The 19,395-nt window shown below is 55.8% G+C and overlaps 1 protein-coding gene across 4 annotated transcripts; it reads right to left on the reverse strand.

Moving 5' to 3' along the window:
• Positions 1–1,022: 1,022 nt before the first annotated feature.
• On the reverse strand, positions 1,023–19,248 carry Mfng (MFNG O-fucosylpeptide 3-beta-N-acetylglucosaminyltransferase). Of its 4 annotated transcripts, XR_008220579.1 has the most exons (10): positions 18,767–19,248; positions 12,841–12,889; positions 12,461–12,563; positions 9,989–10,166; positions 6,361–6,446; positions 4,749–4,914; positions 2,687–2,772; positions 2,431–2,520; positions 2,133–2,308; positions 1,023–1,808 (listed from the first exon to the last, which is right to left on the reverse strand). XR_008220579.1 is itself a non-coding variant. In XM_052748290.1 (8 exons), the coding sequence occupies exons 1-8, from the start codon at positions 19,019–19,021 to the stop codon at positions 1,742–1,744; spliced, it is 990 nt and encodes a 329-aa protein (XP_052604250.1). In that variant the 5' UTR covers positions 19,022–19,246; the 3' UTR covers positions 1,023–1,741. The 4 variants fall into 4 exon arrangements, 2 of the variants coding, with proteins under 2 accessions (XP_052604250.1, XP_052604251.1); XR_008220578.1 differs by having other exon boundaries at positions 2,133–2,520; XM_052748290.1 differs by lacking the exons at positions 2,133–2,308; positions 2,431–2,520 and having other exon boundaries at positions 18,767–19,246.
• Between the last annotated feature and the right edge of the window lie 147 nt (positions 19,249–19,395).

A 19,395-nucleotide genomic window follows, 5' to 3' on the forward strand; every position in this document is an offset into this window, starting at 1 on the left:
CTCAGCTCCCTTCCCTGCCCAGCTATTCTGGGACAATGGAGGCAGCAGATGGTAGAAGCTCTCTTCCCATCACCCGACCCTCAGGATCTGAGAACAACCCGAAAACCTGCTGCAGCTTCTAAGAGGGGCCAGTGGCTGTGGACAGGGCCACTCCCCTCACCACACCTGCCTCTGGGCTACCGCGCTCTCCCTCTGCCAGCATCCCACTCACGTGACGTCAGCCAGGATGACGGCAGCTTTGGAGGTGTGTACCAGTTCACCAGACAGGCAGCAAGTCCTCTCGGAGACTGAGACACAGGCTTCTGGTGGTCCCCAACATGTCAGACACAGACATGCTGGGAGCATTCTGGCCCTTCAAGGACAGAGGACATGGCCCAAGGAGCTGTGGGCCCTGGCAGCCTAGGTCAGGGCCCCTCTAACCACCTCTCAGAGCCCAGGCCTGGCCCCAAATCCCAGCATCACTGGGCTCTGTGCAGGGCAAGGGCATGCCAGCCCCTCGTTCCCTCATTCCTCATCCTCTTGTGTGCCCGCCCTGCCCCCCCCCCCCCAAGGCCCAGACCATCCTGGTCCTCTTTATTCACACATCCAGCCTCCCTGGAGCTACAGATGTGAAAGGCCATTGTGCTGATGTGGCCTCTACTTTGGATGTCAATTGATCCTGTCACCTTTAGCTGACACCCAAGGCAAATCCTCAGCTCAGAGTCACCCTGCTGACTTCCCAGATACCATGGGGTCTCCAGTCCATGCCCTGGGGGCAGGGAAAGGAGGCAGGCTCCCAGCTACGCAACATACCCACACAGGTGCATGCCACAGCCACAAACACATCCCCACATACACATCATACATGCATAACCTTATACTGCACCACACACACACACCGCATTCACCAAGCCCTCCCTCTCCCTGCACCAGGGTATGAGCCACACACCACATCTGACCACCAAATGTGGCCATCACCCCTGATCAGAGACCTTGTTCCAGCCAGAAACACTGGCTGCCCACAGCAGGAGACTGGACAGAGAGAGACTTAAATAAAGGTTTAATTTCTCACAGATCAGATGTCAGAAAGAACAGCTTTAGATGATTGTCTTGGCCTTTCTCTCATGGTGGCAAAGTAGCTTCCTGAGATCCAACCATCACACCCACATTTGCAGTAGGGAAAAAGGGTCTTGGGCTGTGAAACCTACTCCAGAAACCTCAATTGGCTTTCCTCAGTTCCCGCTGAGCCATATGGTAGCTCCTCACAGCAAAGAGGGCTGGGACAATGAACCAATAGTCAGTCACAATTGACATGGACCCACTGTGATCTATCCGAGCCTGCTGAGCTTCCAAAGTCCACGTCCATTGGCCAGGTGAGGAGAGCCAGGAGCAGCTGAGACCAGTCCCACAGCTACAGATCACAGCCCTGGCTTTGTCCCAACGGTCCTGGTCCTTGAGGAATAACTGAGGCCAGAGCCAGAGGCCAGACCCCAGTCAGGACACGTCACTCTCAGGAGAGTAAGGAGCCTGAGCACCCCACACACAAGTGCTCCCGAAGTCTCTGCGGTGTGACCAGGTCCCTGGGCCCGAGACACCTTCAGCACCAACCACAGTCCAGATCCTGGCCTTTCCTGTCACCCAGAGGGCCTACCGGGGACCATCTGTCAGTGGGCACTGGACCAGGAGCCCTCAGGACCACGTAGGAGGTGGCGGGGGAGGGGTCAGGCAGAAGTGTCCGTCAACCTCTGCAGCAGTTCAGAGCTCACAGTGCCACCAGCAGGGGACACCAGGGTGTGTCCGGGTAGAGGAGACAATGGAGGGAACGAAACCTGCCAAGAGGCCATCAAGGGGAGACGGTTACCCCAACCTCGCTGACCCGGGGGCACTGTGAACACTCAGCCCAGGTAGCTCTGTCACATGGGGCCATGTCCCATGCCTGGCAGGACAGTGGCGTCCCCAGCCTCTTCCCAAAGGCTAGCAAGCACCCCCCAGGATGGAGCAATCAGAACTGTCTCCAGACAGTGGCAAAATCACCCCCAGTTTGAGAGCCTCCCCTTTGAGACACCTTGAAAGCCAGAGGAGACACCGAGAGCCCCCTGGCTGAGTTCTAGAACCTTCGAGCTCACAAAAAAAAAAAAAAAGCATCAACTCACTGAGGCTATGGCTCGCATGCCTCTGCTGATGGGCAGCTCACTCCATTAAAAGGCAGCTCCTTGCTGGGCAGGGGTGGTGCACACCTTTAATCCCAGCACTTGGCAGGTCTCTGAGTTGGAGGCCAGCCTGGTCTACAGAGTGAGTTCCAGGTCAGCCATGGCTACACAGAGAAACCCTGTCTCAAAAAAATAAAATAAAATAAACAAACAAAAAAGGCAGCTCTTTTCCTCTTGGAACTTTGAATTTCTTCCCTACACTGAGTCAAATTCTATCTCCTCGAAACAAGGCTGTGCTTACCATAACCCTGGCCAGAGGGCTCTCGGAACAGCCATGAACCCCAGTGCTACAGATGGAGAGACGGAAGCCCAGAGAGGACAAGGCATTTACCTAAGGTCACACAGAAAGTAGCAGATAAGAACGTTAACCTATTCTGTTTCCAGTTCTGTGTGCTCAGCCACCATGACCTGTGGCACTACTCTCCCTCAAAGCTCCTCCATCTTTGGGTGCCTAGGTCCGGACCCCACCTCCACCCTGCACCTCAGCCCATACCCACCTGGAGGGGTCCTCTTCATGGGAAAAGGGGCCCGGTAACTTGATGATGTTCAGTTTCCCCTCAAAGACACCGTAGCTGAGGGTGACCTGGGGGGAGATGGAAGGGTATTTGAGGGATGCCCCACTGGGGAGGCCCATAACGGTAGAGTGTTTTGGTACCAGCAGAGAAGACTCTGGGCCTTCAGAGAGGCCTGACGATTGAGCCTCCTATACTGGTGGAGCCCGGCGTCCCCCCAAAGGCACTGCAGCCCAGGGGCATGCTCTTGACTCCATCTCTTCGGCCCTGGCAGCCACGCTTACCCAGGCAGCTGGTGACTCCCTCTTCCTATGGGTTTGGACACCACACTCATCAAGAAGGGATCATTCCCCTCAGCTGAGTGCCTGGACTAGCTAGGAGATTTCCACAGCCCCGTGCAGGCCTCAGCCAGTCCTGGACTGTCCCATGTCAGTAAGACATGGGACAGAGACTTTAGCTGAGAAGCGAAGACATGCCGTGACTAAAGACTGATGGCTTTGCGGCCACCAGGGCTCATAATCCCTCCTCTGGCTACACCAGCTGTGTGCCACAATTAGCTTTGTTTTCTGGGCCTCAGTTTTCCCATCTATAGAATGGGGATAATATTTGTGGTTGGCCTTCAGAGATTTTATTTAGTTGTATTTAGACAGGGGCTGGAAACTTCTGATCCTCCTGCCTCTACTTCCAAGTGCTGGGATCAGAGGTCTGCACCACCAGACCTGGTTTCTGAAGACCTAGGGATCAAACTCGGGGCTTCATGCACACTACATAAGCGCTCTAACCACTAAGCTACATCCCAGCCCTGTAGTCCGCCCTCTGTATCTACAGCTTCTACTTCGTGGATTCAACTAAGCACGGGTTGAAAATATCCCAGCGACTGCATCTGTGCTGTGCACTTTTTTTTTTTTCCCACTTCTCATTTATTCCCTAAACAACACAGCATGACATTTTACTGAGTCTTTCTATCCTATTAGGAACGGAAAATAACCCAGAGCTGATTCAACGCATGTGGAGGAGGGGTGTGGGCCCTGCCGAACACTGCAGCCCTTCACAGAAGGGACTGAAGCTGAGGGTTTGGGGGGATCCCTGGGGTCCTGGAAGCAGTTCCTGTGGATACCGAAGGAGGCCTGTGTGGGCACAATGTGATGACTGGCAGACACAGACAGCGAAGGGGGCAGGGCCCTCAGACTGCCAAGTGTACCAAAAAGCAATGACAGCCGTTCCGTTTCTGGCCACCCCAAAACTTGTCCACATTTCCTGGCTTCCTAACGGGTGGGCCCTACACCCTGGTTCCCTGCCAAGCCAATCTCCTGACTCCAGGTGCTGACCCAAGCTAGGCCATCAGACCCATGGGGTCTTAGGGTCCGCTGAGGGTCTGTGGACTCTCTCTCCATGGTGACTACAGACCTAGGGCTGAGATCCTGCCATCCCAAGGACCTAGTCCCCTGAGGACAAGGACAGTGAGGAGAGAATAGATGGGACAGGGGAGATAGTCCCTTCTGAATGAATGCCAGGTCCTATCCCTCCTCATTACTCGATTTCATACAAGCTTCTGTCACGTGTACCCCAAATTCTAGGACAGAAGACCTCTGGCCCTCTGGCCAGGCAGTAGGGCTGGCAGGCAGGTCTACAAGCCAAGCCAGTCTGTCCCAAGAGCAGTTACTGCCCGCCAGGCACAGGTTACTGATGTGTTCATCACTCATAATGGGCTGGGAAGACCAGTGAGCAGGACCAGGAGCTTGTGATGGAGGGGACTCCAGACAGGAGTCAGAAGGGCCACATGGCTCCTCCAGCGGGCTCCTGGGGCGGGGGGCAGTGTGGAGGATGGAGGATTCAGAGTGGAAAGAGAAACAAGGGGGTCCTGGGGGTACCACCCATGCCTGTAAAGTCTCTGGAAGGGGTACACTGCTCCCTGGGCCTCTGTTTCCCCGTCAGCCAAGTCCCGTAAGCTCAAGTTCCAGGTTGATTTCCAGTACTCCAACCTTCCTCTGGGGAGCCCTTCCCCAGCCCTCACCATCGCCCGCCCTCGGCTCGGCAGCTGGCTCACCTGCTCCAGAAGCTGGGCAGCCCCCAGCAGCTGCAGGGTCTCCAAATGTGAATGGAAAAGGGGGCTGGGCTGCAGGTGACCCCCCAGCTTGCACTCAATGATGTAGCCCACAGTGCAGTCATCAGGGAGCCGGATAAGAGCTGAAGTGTCCACGAAGTGGGAGCCGCTGAAGGACAGAGCTGGATGGTGGCCACCGACCCGGGCCCTGCACACCTGTGCCCCCTCCCACCGCCCAGCAGGGCCTCTGCTGGGCCAGCACACTGCAAGAGGACACTGGGCAAGTCTAGAACTTGGGGAGTCTCAGGCTCCTCCCCTAAGTAATGGGTGTGCAGCAGCCCTACCTCCCCAACGTCCTGGAAGGAAGGACTGGGTGGAGGAATGCTGAGGAGCTCTACTAAATGGATCCTTTGTTCTCCCAGTTTTCTCTCATTCATTTGCTCATAGATTCACCGTTCAGCTTGACACCCCCAGCTCCTTATACCTCACTATCAATAAGGACCTAGACGTGAGAAAGAGGTGCTTCCTGCCTGCCACAGACTGGGGTACTGAGGCTGGGGCCAAGTCAGAGGGAAACATGGTTTTGAGGGGAGCTGGGGAGAAAAGGTGGACTTCCCAGAGGCGGCAGCAGGTTTCCAATGGCGTCAGCAGGGAACATCTCCTGACTGCTCCTCAATGTCCTTTCCCCAGCATGCCTGGCCAGGAGTGGGGTAGGCACAGAAATCCAGGCTGAGAGCACCCCAGTTGCACATTTAGATGGGGATGGGTACCACAGAGGTGGGCAGAGCACAGCGGGGCACCCTAATCACAGAGGTGACCTTTGGCCACAGGTGCGTGCCTGCTCCGGCTTGATCTAGGGTCAGCATGCCCTCTGACATACTGAATCCTCTGGGAAACGATGGACAGATAGAGACAGGGGCCGAGCAGCTGAGTGACCTTGAACCTGGGTAACCTAAGGCTTGTCAACCTCTCATACGGGTTCTGCAAGGGGCACTGTCCTCCTGTTATGGTCCTTCTGAAGTACAGCCTAACTCAGGGCAGAGATCCATGCAAGCTCATGGGCACTGACACCAACCTGGGTAAATGCCAGGGTCAGCCACTTCCAGAATGGCAGCATTCCTTCCCCCTCCCCCGACCATGCTCCTGGGATCCCCCTCTTGTGGGGGCCTACAGGGATGTCTCAGATAAAAATGCCACCTCTTCCAGGAAGCCTTCCTCCGGTACCCAGTCAATAGCCCCTCTCCTCCATCTCTGAGGGCTCCAATGCTTAACCCCCATGACGTCAACCGTCAGAAGATAGGGATAAGGCTGCCAAGGCCCCCTGACCCACAGTCAGGAGGGTGTCCACCGGGACATTTTTCCGCTAAGCCCTTACAATGTCATTGGCCGCTATATTTTCAGTTCCATTTGTACACGGAGAAACGAAGGCAGAGTGTACTGAACCACACTCCCTAGAAGTCAACAGGAATGTTCCCCACAGGCCTGGGCTGCCCTGGCACAACTGAATAAGAGGCCATTTCCCCTGGGTATCCTCTTACCCCTCCTGCCTCAAAGGCCCCTCCCATTCCCAGCCCCTCCCGCACACACACACCCCCACTCCCAGGCCTCTGGTTACCTGGCCCATGGCTCCATCTTCAAAGCCAGCTGGCGGCTAATGCAGAAGCCAGCACCCCCTGTGGCAAACCAGAACCGTACCAGCCTCTGGAAAGGAGATGACAGAGGTGTGCCGTGAGCCCAGGACACTCATGGGCACCAGCTAGACCACTCCTCCCCCAAACCACCATGACCCCAAAGCTCTGAGCTTCACACCTCGCTGGAGGCCGAGGCCTGGCCTGAACCTGCCCACTTCACAGCGAGGGAGCCGAGGGCCCAATGTCACACAGCTAATTATGAGTGGTGAGGCCACAGGGGGATCCCAAACCTAGCCAGCGTCTGGAAGAGGAGGCATTTGGTCTGAGACATCCCTGGTGGCCCTCACAGGAGAGAGACCCTAAGGGTGACAGGCTGACATGTACCATTCCCGCTCTTCCTTTGAGGGGGACCCAGCACCTGCTCCCCTAGGTCACAGAGGTGGCCAGGTGCTTCCGGAATGAAGTGCAGGGCTGCTCCCCTTGACCCAGCAAAAGGCACATGACTTAGACCAGTCCACCAGAGCCCTTCCCAGAATGCTCTAGGAAGACCCTAGGGGAGAGGCCCCCATACAGGGTCACTAGCCTGAGGAGCAGGATTCCCCTACGCCACCGCCACCGACACCAGGCCTCCAGCTCTCACTTTTCCCTGCCCCCAATTCCTGAGGCTGAGAAAGGTTTTCCACAAATGAAGAGCCTGAGTCCACTCCTGGAGTAGAGAGGGGATGATCTCAGGAGCACCTGTGGGCAGGCAGCCCCATGACATCATCATCCCAGTAATGGGTAGCACCCCATCCGCCACTTTCTGACCCAACTACCACCTTCCCCTCAGCCCAGGCCTCTTCCCGGCTCTCTTGTGAGGACCCTGAATTCACCTGTGGAGAACTTTTCCCTTCTGCCATTTCATCTCTTGGTCTAACAATCACACACACACACACACACACACACACACACACACACACACACACACACACACTGCATACCTTCCCTAAAGTCCACAGTTGATGCTTAATAAACGTATCTTGCATTGGGCTGAGTTTTCCCCCCATGATGCTTTTGTAGAAAGATCCCTAGGCAGACAATGAGGAGGCCCAGGTCTCCGTCTCCCCTCTTTGCCCAGCTGCGGGACCTCAAGGGAGCCACTTCCGGGCCCTGGGCCTTAAATTAGGCCTGGGAGCACAGCTGCCCCCATTCCGTCACCCGACAGCCTTCCTTCCTAATTTACTTCCACAAACGTCCTTTAGAGAAGGTTCGGGGTTCCAAGAGGCAGAGTGAATGTCTCTTGAGGACCCAGCGTTCAGGAAGTGCTCCATAAATGTGTGTTTTGTTGAAATTAACAAGTGTGCGGCTTCCACTCCCATGTAATTACAGCCACCGCAACATCCCTGAAAGGAACTCAGCCTGAGCCATCCCTGTGCCCGGCCCTGTGTGGAGGGCTGTGCTAAGGGCTGTACCCCAAACTCAGTGACCAAGGCACGGAGGACTGAGGTCACCTGCCTCAGGGCACAGAGCAGGAACCGATGCCAGGTCAGAGCTCCTTTGCCTTTGCTGCCCGACCCCGAAGAACTCCAGGCTCTGCACTGGCCTGGGCACTCTGGGATTCTGGAACATTCCAAGACAGAATAGGGGGTGGGACATTCCCTTTGGCGGTGTATGCCAAGGAGAGCATTGTGCATGTTGTGGGTGTGCTGGTTAATTTGACACAAATTAGGAGGAGAGACCCTCCATTGAGACAATGCCTCCATCGGATTGGCTTGTAAGCAAGTCTGTGAAGGTTTTTCTTTTTTCTTTTCCTTTTTGGTTTACTGAGACAGAGTTTCTCTGTGTAACAGCCTTGACTGTCCTGGAACTCACTCTGTAGACCAGGCTGGCCTCGAACTCACAGAGATCCACCTGCCTCTGCCTCTCGAGTTCTGGTATTAAAGGCGTGCGCCACCACCATCCAACTATGAAGCATTTTCTTGCCTGATGATTAATGTGAGAGGTCCACCAGCCCACTATGGGTGGTGCCATCCCTGGGAAGGGGTCCTAGGTTATATAAGAAGGAAAACGAAGCAAGCCATGAGGAACAAGCCAGTAAGCAGCACTCCTCCATGGGTTCCTGTCTCCGTTCCCGCCTGCGTTCCTGCCTTGACTTCCCTCGATGATGGACTGCGATCCAAACACATCAGCCAAGCAGGCCCTTCCCGCCCCGTGTCTCTTTCGGTGTTTACGGCAGCAACAGAAAGCTAACCAGGACAGTGGGACACAGGTCTGGGTGTACCCAGTCAGGCCTTGAACTAGCCAGGCAGGATGTGGCTACAAATGAATCCCATAATATCCATCCAATCCCCAGTCCAGGAACTCTGACAAGTGGCCCCACTCGATTCTTTGGCTCAAAACCATGAGTAGGGGCTGTTACCACCTGCTCCACAGATGAGAAACTGAGGCACAAAGAGGTTGACCAACGTCAACCAGGGTCACCAAGCCAGGAGTGACAGGGCTGCCCTATGAACCCAGGGAGGCCTGCGCCAGCCTGGAATCCTCAGGCCTGGAGACAGAGGGGCTCAGGCTGGATGGGAGGTCAGAGTGGAGGCTGGGGACACCCCTCGGCTCACCTGGAGTGGCACATGCGTGCACACCCTGGGGCTCAGGAGGATTTAATTAGGGCTCAGCGGCTGATGAGCCACTGATAATTAAGGCTCCGGTTTCCCCAGAGCAGCAGATGGTGGCCAGGGGAGGGAGGGAAGCCCCAAGCATCAGCTCCTGCTCCAAGGAGGGCCTCCTGGGAGGGGGCCTCCTCCTTCCTGCCTTCTCCCTACCCCGGGGTTACTACCCAAGCTCCAGAAACTAGGCAGACTGGGGGCAGGGAAGAACCATGCAATTAGGGGAACACAGGCAAAACCTCATTATTTATCTGGTGTCTGGTTGAAGCACGGCCCAGCTCTCCTAGGCTTTTGTTTTCTAACCTGGCCATAGTGACGTCCTAGGACTGTCACTTGGGTCTACAGTGTAGTTGATTCTGGGCCCCCCCCCCCAGTTCCCAGTGTCCACACTTCAGTGGCTGGGCAGTGAAGACGTTAGGGGGGTCTGCAGCTCTGAGCACCCACAATTTATCACCTGGCCTGGCAATAGTTTGGTATTTTTCCGGCTTTGAGACAGTTTCACTCTATAGCCCAGGCTGGCCTGGGAATCCGCTACGTAATTCTGGCTGGCCTTGAACCAGTGATAGCTGCCTCAGCCTCCCCAGGTGGTGGGATTACAGGCATGCACCTCCATGGTAACGGGGATCAAAACTAGAGCTTTGGACATGCTAGGCGAGCACTTTACCAACTGCACTCCAGCTCCAGCCCAGGAGTCTTTTAAGATCTTGTACAAACACATGGTGAAGCCAGGTGCCTGGGGGCTTGGTCATGGATGGAGTCAGGAAAGCCTTCTTGCCAAGCCAGAGCTCCTGGATGACCCAGGCCTTACTAAACAATCAGGCCCCGCCTCCGGGTCAGGCCCCGCCTCCGGGTCAGGCCCCGCCTCCGGGTCAGGCCCCGCCTCTGGGTCAGGCCCCGCCTCCGGGTCAGGCCCCGCCTCCGGGTCAGGCCCCGCCCCTCGTCTCAGCCCACCCCTGAGAGCAACAACCACCTGGAAGAGGAGGAAGGGACGCACCGTGCGGTTTTTTGATTGCAGCTCAGAGGCGTGGATGGGCCGGTTCAGGCTGGGCTTGCCCACGTAGACGTCACGGTCCTGCGGGAATGTTTTCAACAGCTGTAGCAGTGCCCTGGGGTTCACGTAGTTGTCATCATCCACGTGGCAGAACCACCTGTGGGGATGAGCATGTGGCGATGCTGTCTGTGTTCCTGACCTCCACAGTCAAGCGCTACCCGCTATGGGCTGGATGACTGTCAGGGTTGACTGAACGGTGAAGGACAGACGAACCGGGAAGAATGAAACTCGGGGCCGTCTTTGCAGGCACTGGGTCCAAAAGTTCCAGAGTCTGACCTCGTGGTTTATTCTACTCACACATTTAAGCATAGTAATAAAACTTGGGGAAAAGGTTTCCTAGTGACACTCATCACAGCAAAGCTTTAGACAGAGCTACATCGAAACTCTCTCGCAAAGTGGCAGAACACCCGCGACCTTTACAAGAAGAATGAATTCTAGTGGCTGATCAACAGGGCTCAGGACTGGGGCCTTAGAGCAGCGGTTCTCAACCTGTGGGTTGTGACCCCTCTGCAGGTTGAATAACTCTTTCACTGGGGTCGCCTAAGACCATCAGAAATATCAGACGTTTATGCTATGGTTCATAACCGTAGCATAATTACAGCTATGAAGTAGCAACAAAAATAATTTTATGGTGGGGGAGGGCGGGTGTCCACCACAACATGAGGAACTGTATTAAAGGGTCGCGGCATCAGGAAGGTTGAGAACCACTGGCCTAGAGGAAGGATCTGTGATGAGCGTAAGGTGGATCCTGTTGGTGGAGGATGCAAAGCACACAGAGCCTCTGTCATGGGGATGAGTTCTAGCCACTGAGAGACAAAGCTGAGGATTGGGGCCTAAACGATTCTCAGGATATTGGGGGATTCAGGTGCAGGCTAGCTCCTAATAGATAATAGCGCTCCTAATAGATAATAGATAATAATAGCGCCCCTACTAGAATAGTTTGACCGCTTTCACGGACACTCCTGGTGACCAGGGACCATTCATTTCCTTCCGTCGAAGAAAATCAGACAATCCCGGTTTCTCCAATGCTGACTCTAAGCTGTGCTTCCTACAGGTAGCTACTTAGTCAACCCTGTGTTTGGGGTCCTCTGGGTACCCTCAGAGGAAGAGACAGCTACAGAACAGATGAAGACAGACTTCAAGGCCACGCAGCCAGGGAGTGACAGGATTTGACTCCAGGTGGTCCATCTGCTAGGTGGGAAAGGGTGAGTCAGACCCCCGGAGGCCCCAGGACCCCTTCACTGGACCCAGGTCCCTCCATTTAGCGGGGGAACTTGGGTGTGCATGTCTGTGTATGTGCAGGTACCGAGATGTGCATGCATCCAGAGGCCGGAAGCCAGCCTTGGGCGGTGTTCCTCCTGTTAGCATCCACCTTGCTCTTTGACAGGATCTCTTACTGGGACCAGGAGCTTAGGATGTGATGACGAGCCAGCGCGCCCCAGAACCTGCCTGTCTCCACCACCTCGCACTGGGGTTAGAAGCGTGTGCACGTTCTTTTGGGGTAGGTGTTGGGTATCGAACTCAGGTCCTTGGGTTTGCACAGCGCGTACTTTACCCACTGAGCCATCATCTCCTCAGCCCCGCCACTCCACTTTTCTCGACAGGACACTCAACTCAGAAGGTGGCCTGAGGCCAGCGAGATGACTCAGGAGGTAAAGGCACCTGCCAGAAATATGATGGAAAGAAAGAGCTAAGTCCCAAAAGTTGTCCTCTGATATGGAGACCCACAGAGGTTTCCCAGTGAGGACTTACTCAGGGTCCGAGAATCTGGGCTTGCTTTACCTACCCAGCAGGGCTGCATAAGGGGGTGATTTGACCATGGGCGTGGTTACCAGGTGTTTGGAAGGGTCTACACTTGGCTGTGCAGTGTGCTTTGATCTTGCTAGGGGGAGGTCTTTTGCCCCACCCCTTGGCATTGTTATAAAAAGCCCTTTTCAATAAACGGAAAAGGCCACTGGGTAGTGATCCAGGCCCTCTCGAAGCTATCCTGTGTTTTCATTTTTCCTTTCATCGTCTGGCTCTCTTTCTATCTAATATTTTCTTACCCCTCTCCTCTTCATAAGAACCCTTGAAAAAGTGGGAGCTGGCCTCCCACACTCTGACCTTCACACAACACCATGGCACACATACACCTACACACGTATACACACAGAGACACCCACATAGATAAATAAATAAACAAAAAGCACACAAATGTAATTTTAAAAAACTAAGCCAGCCACGCCTTTAGTTCCAGCACTCAGGAGGCAGAGGCAGGCAGATCTCTGTGAGTTTGAGGCTAGCCTGGTCTACATAGTAGTTCCAGGACAGCCACAAAACAGAACAAAAAATGTTAAAGAAATGGCCTGAAGCAAAAGTCACTCCGGGCCCCAGTGACCTAGCAACACTCACCTGAGCCCACTGGCCAAGAAGGCATCGAACTCTGCAGCCATCTTGCAGGACAGAGCAGGATGGCTGTGCTCTGCAGAACAGTTGGTGACCACAAGGTGGGAGCCTGGAGATGGGAAGCAGTCAGGGGACCTGCCCAGCCCCTCCCCTTAACTCTAACCCTGGGAATATAAGACAAGGTGGACCTCAGAGAGCCTGGAGGGCTCATCCCCTCCCAGGAGAACCCAGGCAACAGACGGAATGGGGCCTTCTCCAGCAGCCTCTTACACCTGCCGTTCCTGGGAGCAAGGTAGTCCCCAATGCCAAAGGCGGGAGACCTAATTCCTGGGGACCCTGATTCTTCTGCCCACGGTGGAGGACCACCACCCCAGCTGAGGAGTTACCCAGTCTCTCCTGGAGGTTTTCGTCGGGGCTGTCAGTGAAGATGAACGTCTGTGGAGAGAGGGAGGCATCAGGATAGGTTGATGGAGGGAAGCCCCCAACCCACAGCCCACCAAGGCCGCACCCAGATTAACCCCCCCACACAGGAGGATATGTAGGAGGACACTGCAGACCCTGCAGACTTCTTCTGTCCTCAGACACACTCTCCTCACGCACACAGGCAACTGAACTCTCAAGGACACCGACTCCAGGGTGAACCATCCCAGCTGTGTGCTCTCCAGGGCCGCACACGCTTAGCCAATTCATGCCCCTTCCGCACACGATGTCACAGCCCCACTTGGCCACCATACTGGTTAGGTTTTGTCAACTTGACACAAGCTAGAGCCGCCTGGGAAAGCTCAACTGAGAAGCTGCCTCCATCAGAATGGCCTGCAGGCAAGTCTGTAAGGCATTTAGTTATTGAACATTGATGGGAGAGGGCCCAGCCCACTGTGGGTGGTGCCACCCCTGGGCAGGTAGTTCTGGACTGTATAAGAAAGCAGGCTGTAAACCACGTCGTGGTGGTGGCGGCGGCGGCGCACACCTATAATCCCAGCACTCAGGAGGCAGAGACAGGCGGATCTTTGAGTTTGAAGCCAGCCTGGTCCTACAGAGCGAGTTCCAGGGCAGCCAAGACTACACAGAGAAACTGTGTCTCAAAAAACAAATGAAGCCGGGTGGTGGTGGCACACGCCTTTAATCCCAGCACTCGGGAGGCAGAGCCAGGCGGATCTCTGTGAGTTCGAGGCCAGCCTGGTCTACTAAGTGAGTTCCAGGAAAAGGCGCAAAGCTACACAGAGAAACCCTGTCTCGAAAAACCAAAAAAAAAAAAAAAAAAACAAATGAAACAGAAGAAGAGGAGGAGGAGGAGAGAAACAAAGCAGACTGGGTAAGCCATGGGGACCAAGCCTGTAAGCAGCACCCCTCCATGACCTCTGCTTCAGCTCCTGCCTCTGGGTTCCTGCCCTGACTTCCTTCATGATGGACTGTAACCTGTAAGCTGAAATAAACCCTTTGTTCCCCAGGTTGCTTTTGGTCATGGTGTTTACCACAGCATTGAAAGCAAAGCCCCTCGAACCCTAAGCCACAGGAGTGTGCAGACTGAAGGGCTTCCCCCACCCATTCCCTCACACACCACACCATTGAGGGACTAGCCACACCATCCAACCACAAACCCTCGCCCAAGTTCAGAGGCCCCCTAAGCACCTCAGAAACCTCACACGCTGGCACGATCCTGCTTTCTCAGACTGGGCACCTCCTCCCCAGTGACCGTCTAAAGATGAGGCTAAGCAGAGATTCCAACCCACAGACCTGGGCTGCTTCTTATTTTGTTTATTTGTTGAAACGAAGTCTCACACTGTAGATCAGGCTAGCCTGGAACTCAACTATGTCACCCCAAACTGGCCTGCAACTGGTGGCAATCCTCCTGCATTGGCTTCTTGTGTGCTGGGATTACAGGTACATCCTGGCGTGACTGGGACATTTCTTGCCACCCCTAGGTGGGTGGGAATCAGTCTCTTAGTCAACCAAATACCAACTCCAAACCAGACATCTTCAAACCATCCAGAATCTGCCTGTGGGCAAGACAGGGTCACAGCAGACAGGCAATATGTGTCACACCCACCCCAGAGCTAGCCCAGGGTATACAGAACTCCCCTACTGGGCAAACAACACACACTATCACAGAACATCTGGAAGGCCTTTGGTGGTGTCCCTGACCCTTGGGCTGCTCTGCCAGAATCTGGAACAATTCTGAACCTCTTCTCAGTGAGGGTTGAGGAAACAATGTCCGCCTGTGTTCAAGACCTCTGTAGTCCCCATCCCTCACTGGACCCAGGCCTATGTGACCTCCTCTATCGTCCTTCCAAGACCAGGGCTCCAGCTTCAGCGAGGCTTCCTCTTTACCCACAATGTCTTGACACCACAAACCCTCCCAGACCAAAACAGCCCCTGTCCTGAGCCTCAGTTTACCTATCCATAAAGTAGGAAAGCAAGTGGACAGGAAGTTAGTTAGGGTTGACAGGGAAGGAAGAGCGTCTAGGGAAGGCAGGCTCTACTTCTTCTACCTCACAGGGAACAGGGGCACAGGAGGCCAGAAGCCAGGGGTCGGGAACTGGGAAAGGGGACATGAGGGAGCCATACGGCTCTCCCAAGGCCTGTAACCACAAGTTTACTTCTGAGCCACGGTCATCCTCTGCCTTGATCCTCAAACCTACTGTCCCCTCAGGATCAGATAGATAGCACCTGTTAATATCATTCATGACGCCCTGTTTCCCTTACGGTAAGTGTAGTCTGGACCGGAGAGGTGGCTCAGTGATTAAGAGCACTGTCTTCTCTTCCAGAGGACCCAGGTTCAACTCCCTGAACCCACATGGTAGCTCACAACTGTCTGTAACTGCAGTCCTAGGGGGGAAATCCAGTGCCCCCTTCTGGCCTCTACGGGTACTGCATGCACAGACATATCTGCAGGCAAAAACACCCATACACATAAAATAAACACTTTTTAAAAAAAATAAGTGTGGTCAAGGAAGAGACATCTGCTCTTTGCCACCTGAAGTGACTTTACCTCAGCCCTTCCTCCCCCTACTCCTGGGGTTTCTCGACTCAGATTCCTTTCAGTTACCCCAACACATTACAGACACACCTTCCGCATAGACTGAGCTCTTTAAACCTCAAACTGCCAACTCTAGCACCTCCCCCCACCCAAGAGACCCTCCCTGACACCTGTCAGCTACTCCAGAGGCCCCCTCCCACCACGATCTGTCTGTCCCCAGTGTCCCAGCGCCTGGCTCTCTCAGGGCCTTTGAGCCCTCTTCCTGGGGTCTGCTTCTGCCCGTCACATTGAGCTGGTGCCAGAGCCCTGGATGTTCTGGGGAGTGGCCTAGGCCTGGTATCTTCCTCTCCACCCCTCCACCACACACAGCATTATCACCCGAACCCTCTCCACACCTGCTGCTCGGCCTCCTACTGGACCCCAGCCTCTCAAATCCCTGTCACCATAACGTTTCCCTGGAGGCTGGAGCATCAGGACTGAGCCCCTAAAAAATACAAGCAAAGGCCAGCAATGGAGCTGTGGCCTAGCACTTGCCCAGCATGCTCAGGCCTTGGGTTCAATCTCTAACACTAGGGAAGAGAGGGCAACCCCCCCCCCAAAAAAAAGGCAAGAGCCAGGGTTCATCAATAGAGCAATCATCTGCACTTGTCTTGTGAGGCCCTAGATTCCATGACCAGCACCAAAAGAGTGAATCCCCCCCCCCCGCCCCACACACACACACACAGCTATGTTCTTCCCACTTGCTAGGTCCCCGAGCCTTGCAGTCACAGTACCTGTTTCCTTCCCCTTGCGCTTCCTGTGGTCCGTCCACTCCTCTCACCCTCCACATTATCCTGGCTTCTGGCTTCCTCTGCTCCCAAGGCTAGTCCTGGCCCAAGCTTTCTCCTGGGTCTCCAGGCTGTCTTCCTTGGCCTCTGGCAGCCTTCTGCCCTCACCCAAGCCTCCTCACAACAGAGCTCTAGAGGGAGCCAGCCGGATGGCCAAGGAGTCGGGCCCTTCTCGCCTGACCGTCTGGCAGATGTTTGCCACCAAACGGCCACGGGGTAGCAGAAGTCACGCAAGTTCAGAGCATGAGACCAACAGGACTGAGGATGTTTGCTGAGGTGGGGTGGGAGGTGGAGCAGAGTCTGGGAAAGGACTGAGGTCCAGGCCAGAGTCTGGGGCCAGAGAAGGCCCGGGAGCCCACGGGTTTGGCTCTTGGGAGCACAGGGTGGTGGGTAGGAGCAGCAGGCTGCGTTTGATTTATTGAAGCAAGAGACCCAGACAATAGTTAGTTACAGCTTCACAGGCTGGGAAACAAAGAGACTGGCAGGCTGCTGGGGCAGGGGAGGGGGTGGCCGGGGACCATCTGCTGCGGTGAAGGGGAGAGTGGGCTAAAGCCATCACCCCCCGCCCAGCCCCCACCCCAGAGGGAGAAAGGCTCCTTGAAGCTCAAAACACACAAAACAGCCTTCCCCGCCCACCCCCTCTGCCACACAAAGGCCATACACGAGTCCATCCCGGCACACTAAGCTGGGGCCACCTGTCACCCCATCACCTTTAACCAGCTGGGAGCCCAGCACCGGAGTTAACCAGCTGGGGCTGTTTCCAGACACATTGGTGATGTGCAAATGTGGAAACTGAGGGCCCATAGCCAAGATCACAGGAAGAAAGAAGCCTGGAAGTGAGGAACGGATCTCCTTGTCTTCCCACAGTCCTTCTACACCTGACCATCCTTCCAGAACCTTTTCCCTTGCACGGTCGGGGTTCCAACACCTCGCCTGCCTCCCCGCCTGACCTCATTGTGGACTGGAAGTCAGTATCTGCCATGCACATAGTCAGCAGGATTAAGCAGCATGATGCCTCTGACTGCAGCCCCTTGGAGAAGCTGGCAGGTGCCCCTTGACCTGGTCAGCCTCTGGGAGAACCTGGGGCATGCAGTTAGGCAGTGGCCTCTTTGCCAATCTGTTCTGCCAGGCACCAGCACCTCAGCTGATGACCCAGAACCAGCCCTCCAGTAACCGTGGCAGCTCTGATTTCGGGGGTCCCCAGGAGAAAAGAAAGGGGCCCCGTTGAGGAGTCCCACTGTGCTCTGCCCGACAGACCTTCTGGGTGACTCTGGCCAGCCTAAGCTCATCTGCAGCCTTATTTGAGATGAGGGCACCATCATGGTGAGCAAGACAGGAAAGCGCCAGGGACCACATGAGGCCTTGCTCCCTGGTACACACAGACGCAGCTCCATAAACAGGAAGGTCTGTGCCGAGGGCCAGCCCTGCTGGCTTCCGAGGAGGAACCATACTCTCCACGAGACAAAAAACTGTATAAGGTGGGGGGGCGGGGGGATGCTGGGGGTGCACGGAACTCCATGGGAATGGAGCTCACGCCTGTGCCAGACACTGTGCCAGGAAACAGGGAGGGGGGCATCCTTTCCAGGTACCTCCACCTCTCCTCCCTCACTGAACTGCCTCCTCTCCTGGGCCTCCCCAACAAGGGCTCAGCCACTTCCTCCCACAGAGCCAGCAGCCACAATGCGGATGGAGCATGTGTGTGTACAAGTGCATGAAACCACTTCTGCCTCCCCCGAGGTGGTCTCCAGTGCACCCCCATCCCTGGCTTTGATTGACGGGGTCTCGAGTATGGGGAGGAGGGCTCTGCTTTCAGGAACCACACTTACAGCCCGCACTTTATTAACTTTCTTATTATTGTGTTCAGCTTACGTGGCTCTGTGTGTGAGCACATGTACACACACACACACACACACACACACACACACACACACACACACACAGAGGTATTCCACATGACAGGCAGATCTCCACCTCACCTTGACCTCCTGCCCACTCTGCCTTAGCCACTGTCTGCCAATGGCAGCACAGGAAACCAGAGGCTAGACACTGTCCTCACACCCTACTCAGCACAGTGGGGCAGGAACTGAGAGGAAGCCTCCTTCAGGCAGGCCCCACCTCAATGTCTCCCCAGCATCCACACCACACCTCTGCTACACGCAGCCTCATCCATGCTCAGAGCCGAGGACTCATCTGGTGGGTTGCACCTTCCTGCGGGCTAACATCCACCGGTGACCCTGAGGCAAGTTAGGGCCAAAAATCTAGGAGAAGAGGGGGACCCAAAAGAGGACGGGGGGAGCCTGGCGCAGGGGGCACCACACTGAACCCAACAGATGTAGACACGTGAATCTGAGGAGCCCTTGGAGCGTGGGGATGGGCATGGAGGAAGAAGGAGCAGTAGAGAGAGACCCCAGAAGGAGCCCCCCCCCTCAGTGGGCAGCTTCTCCCCAGACCGTTAGGAGGACCCCTGTGAGCCCCTCGGCCAAGAGGTCTCTCTGGCCCGCCTGTCACCTGTTGCCTGGTCCTGGAGACCCACGTGTCAAGTAGCAGGTCCAGGCGAGAGCGGTGGAAGGCCCAGGTAGTCTTGACTGCGATGAAGATGTCGCCCAGCTGCAGCTCCAGGGGCCCTGGGTTCGGCTGGGTCAGCCTGAGCGCGTCCTGAGCCATCCGCAGCGACAAGCTTGAGTGGTACCGTAGAGACAGGAGCCCCACGCACAGGAGGGTAAAGAGGGCTCCTGCCAGGCCCCGAAAGGCCCTGCAGTGCATTGGTACAGGGCGACCCCCAGACGGTTCAGCCCCTGACTCCCCAATCAGTCAGTCTGGGGTAGGAGGCTGGTCAGGCGGAGGCCCTGGTGTGGGCAAAAGTCTGGCAGGCATCGGGGGCAGGGGAAGGAGGAAGCTGAGTCTCCAGACCCGGAGGCTGAGCCACCACTGTCCCGCCAGCCGGCAGAGGCCACCAGCCCGCCACCTGCTCCTCCGCCCTCCCTTCCTCCCTCCCTCCAGGCAGGGCGGCTTGGCTCCTGGCCCCGCCCCTGCTTCACCCCGAGGGGCGGGGCCAGGCCTGGGAAGCCCCAGAGGCGGCTGCAGGGAGTCACCCACTCGAGAGGGGGCCAGCTCTGCCTGCTGCTGCGGCTGCTGCT

Source organism: Peromyscus californicus, unplaced genomic scaffold, assembly GCF_007827085.1.
Source record: "Peromyscus californicus insignis strain IS unplaced genomic scaffold, ASM782708v3 Scaffold_20__1_contigs__length_68692818, whole genome shotgun sequence".
Lineage (NCBI taxonomy): Eukaryota > Metazoa > Chordata > Mammalia > Rodentia > Cricetidae > Peromyscus > Peromyscus californicus.

Excerpts from the sequence above, each read along its gene's own strand:
- Mfng (XM_052748290.1), bottom strand. The coding sequence starts at position 19,021 with ATGCACTGCAGGGCCTTTCGGGGCCTGGCAGGAGCCCTCTTTACCCTC. Across the intron at positions 12,564-12,840 it reads AAACCTCCAGGAGAGACTGG|GCTCCCACCTTGTGGTCACC; the intron begins GTAACTCCTCAG and ends TCCCATCTCCAG. Across the intron at positions 10,167-12,460 it reads TTCTTGGCCAGTGGGCTCAG|GTGGTTCTGCCACGTGGATG; the intron begins GTGAGTGTTGCT and ends TCATCCCCACAG.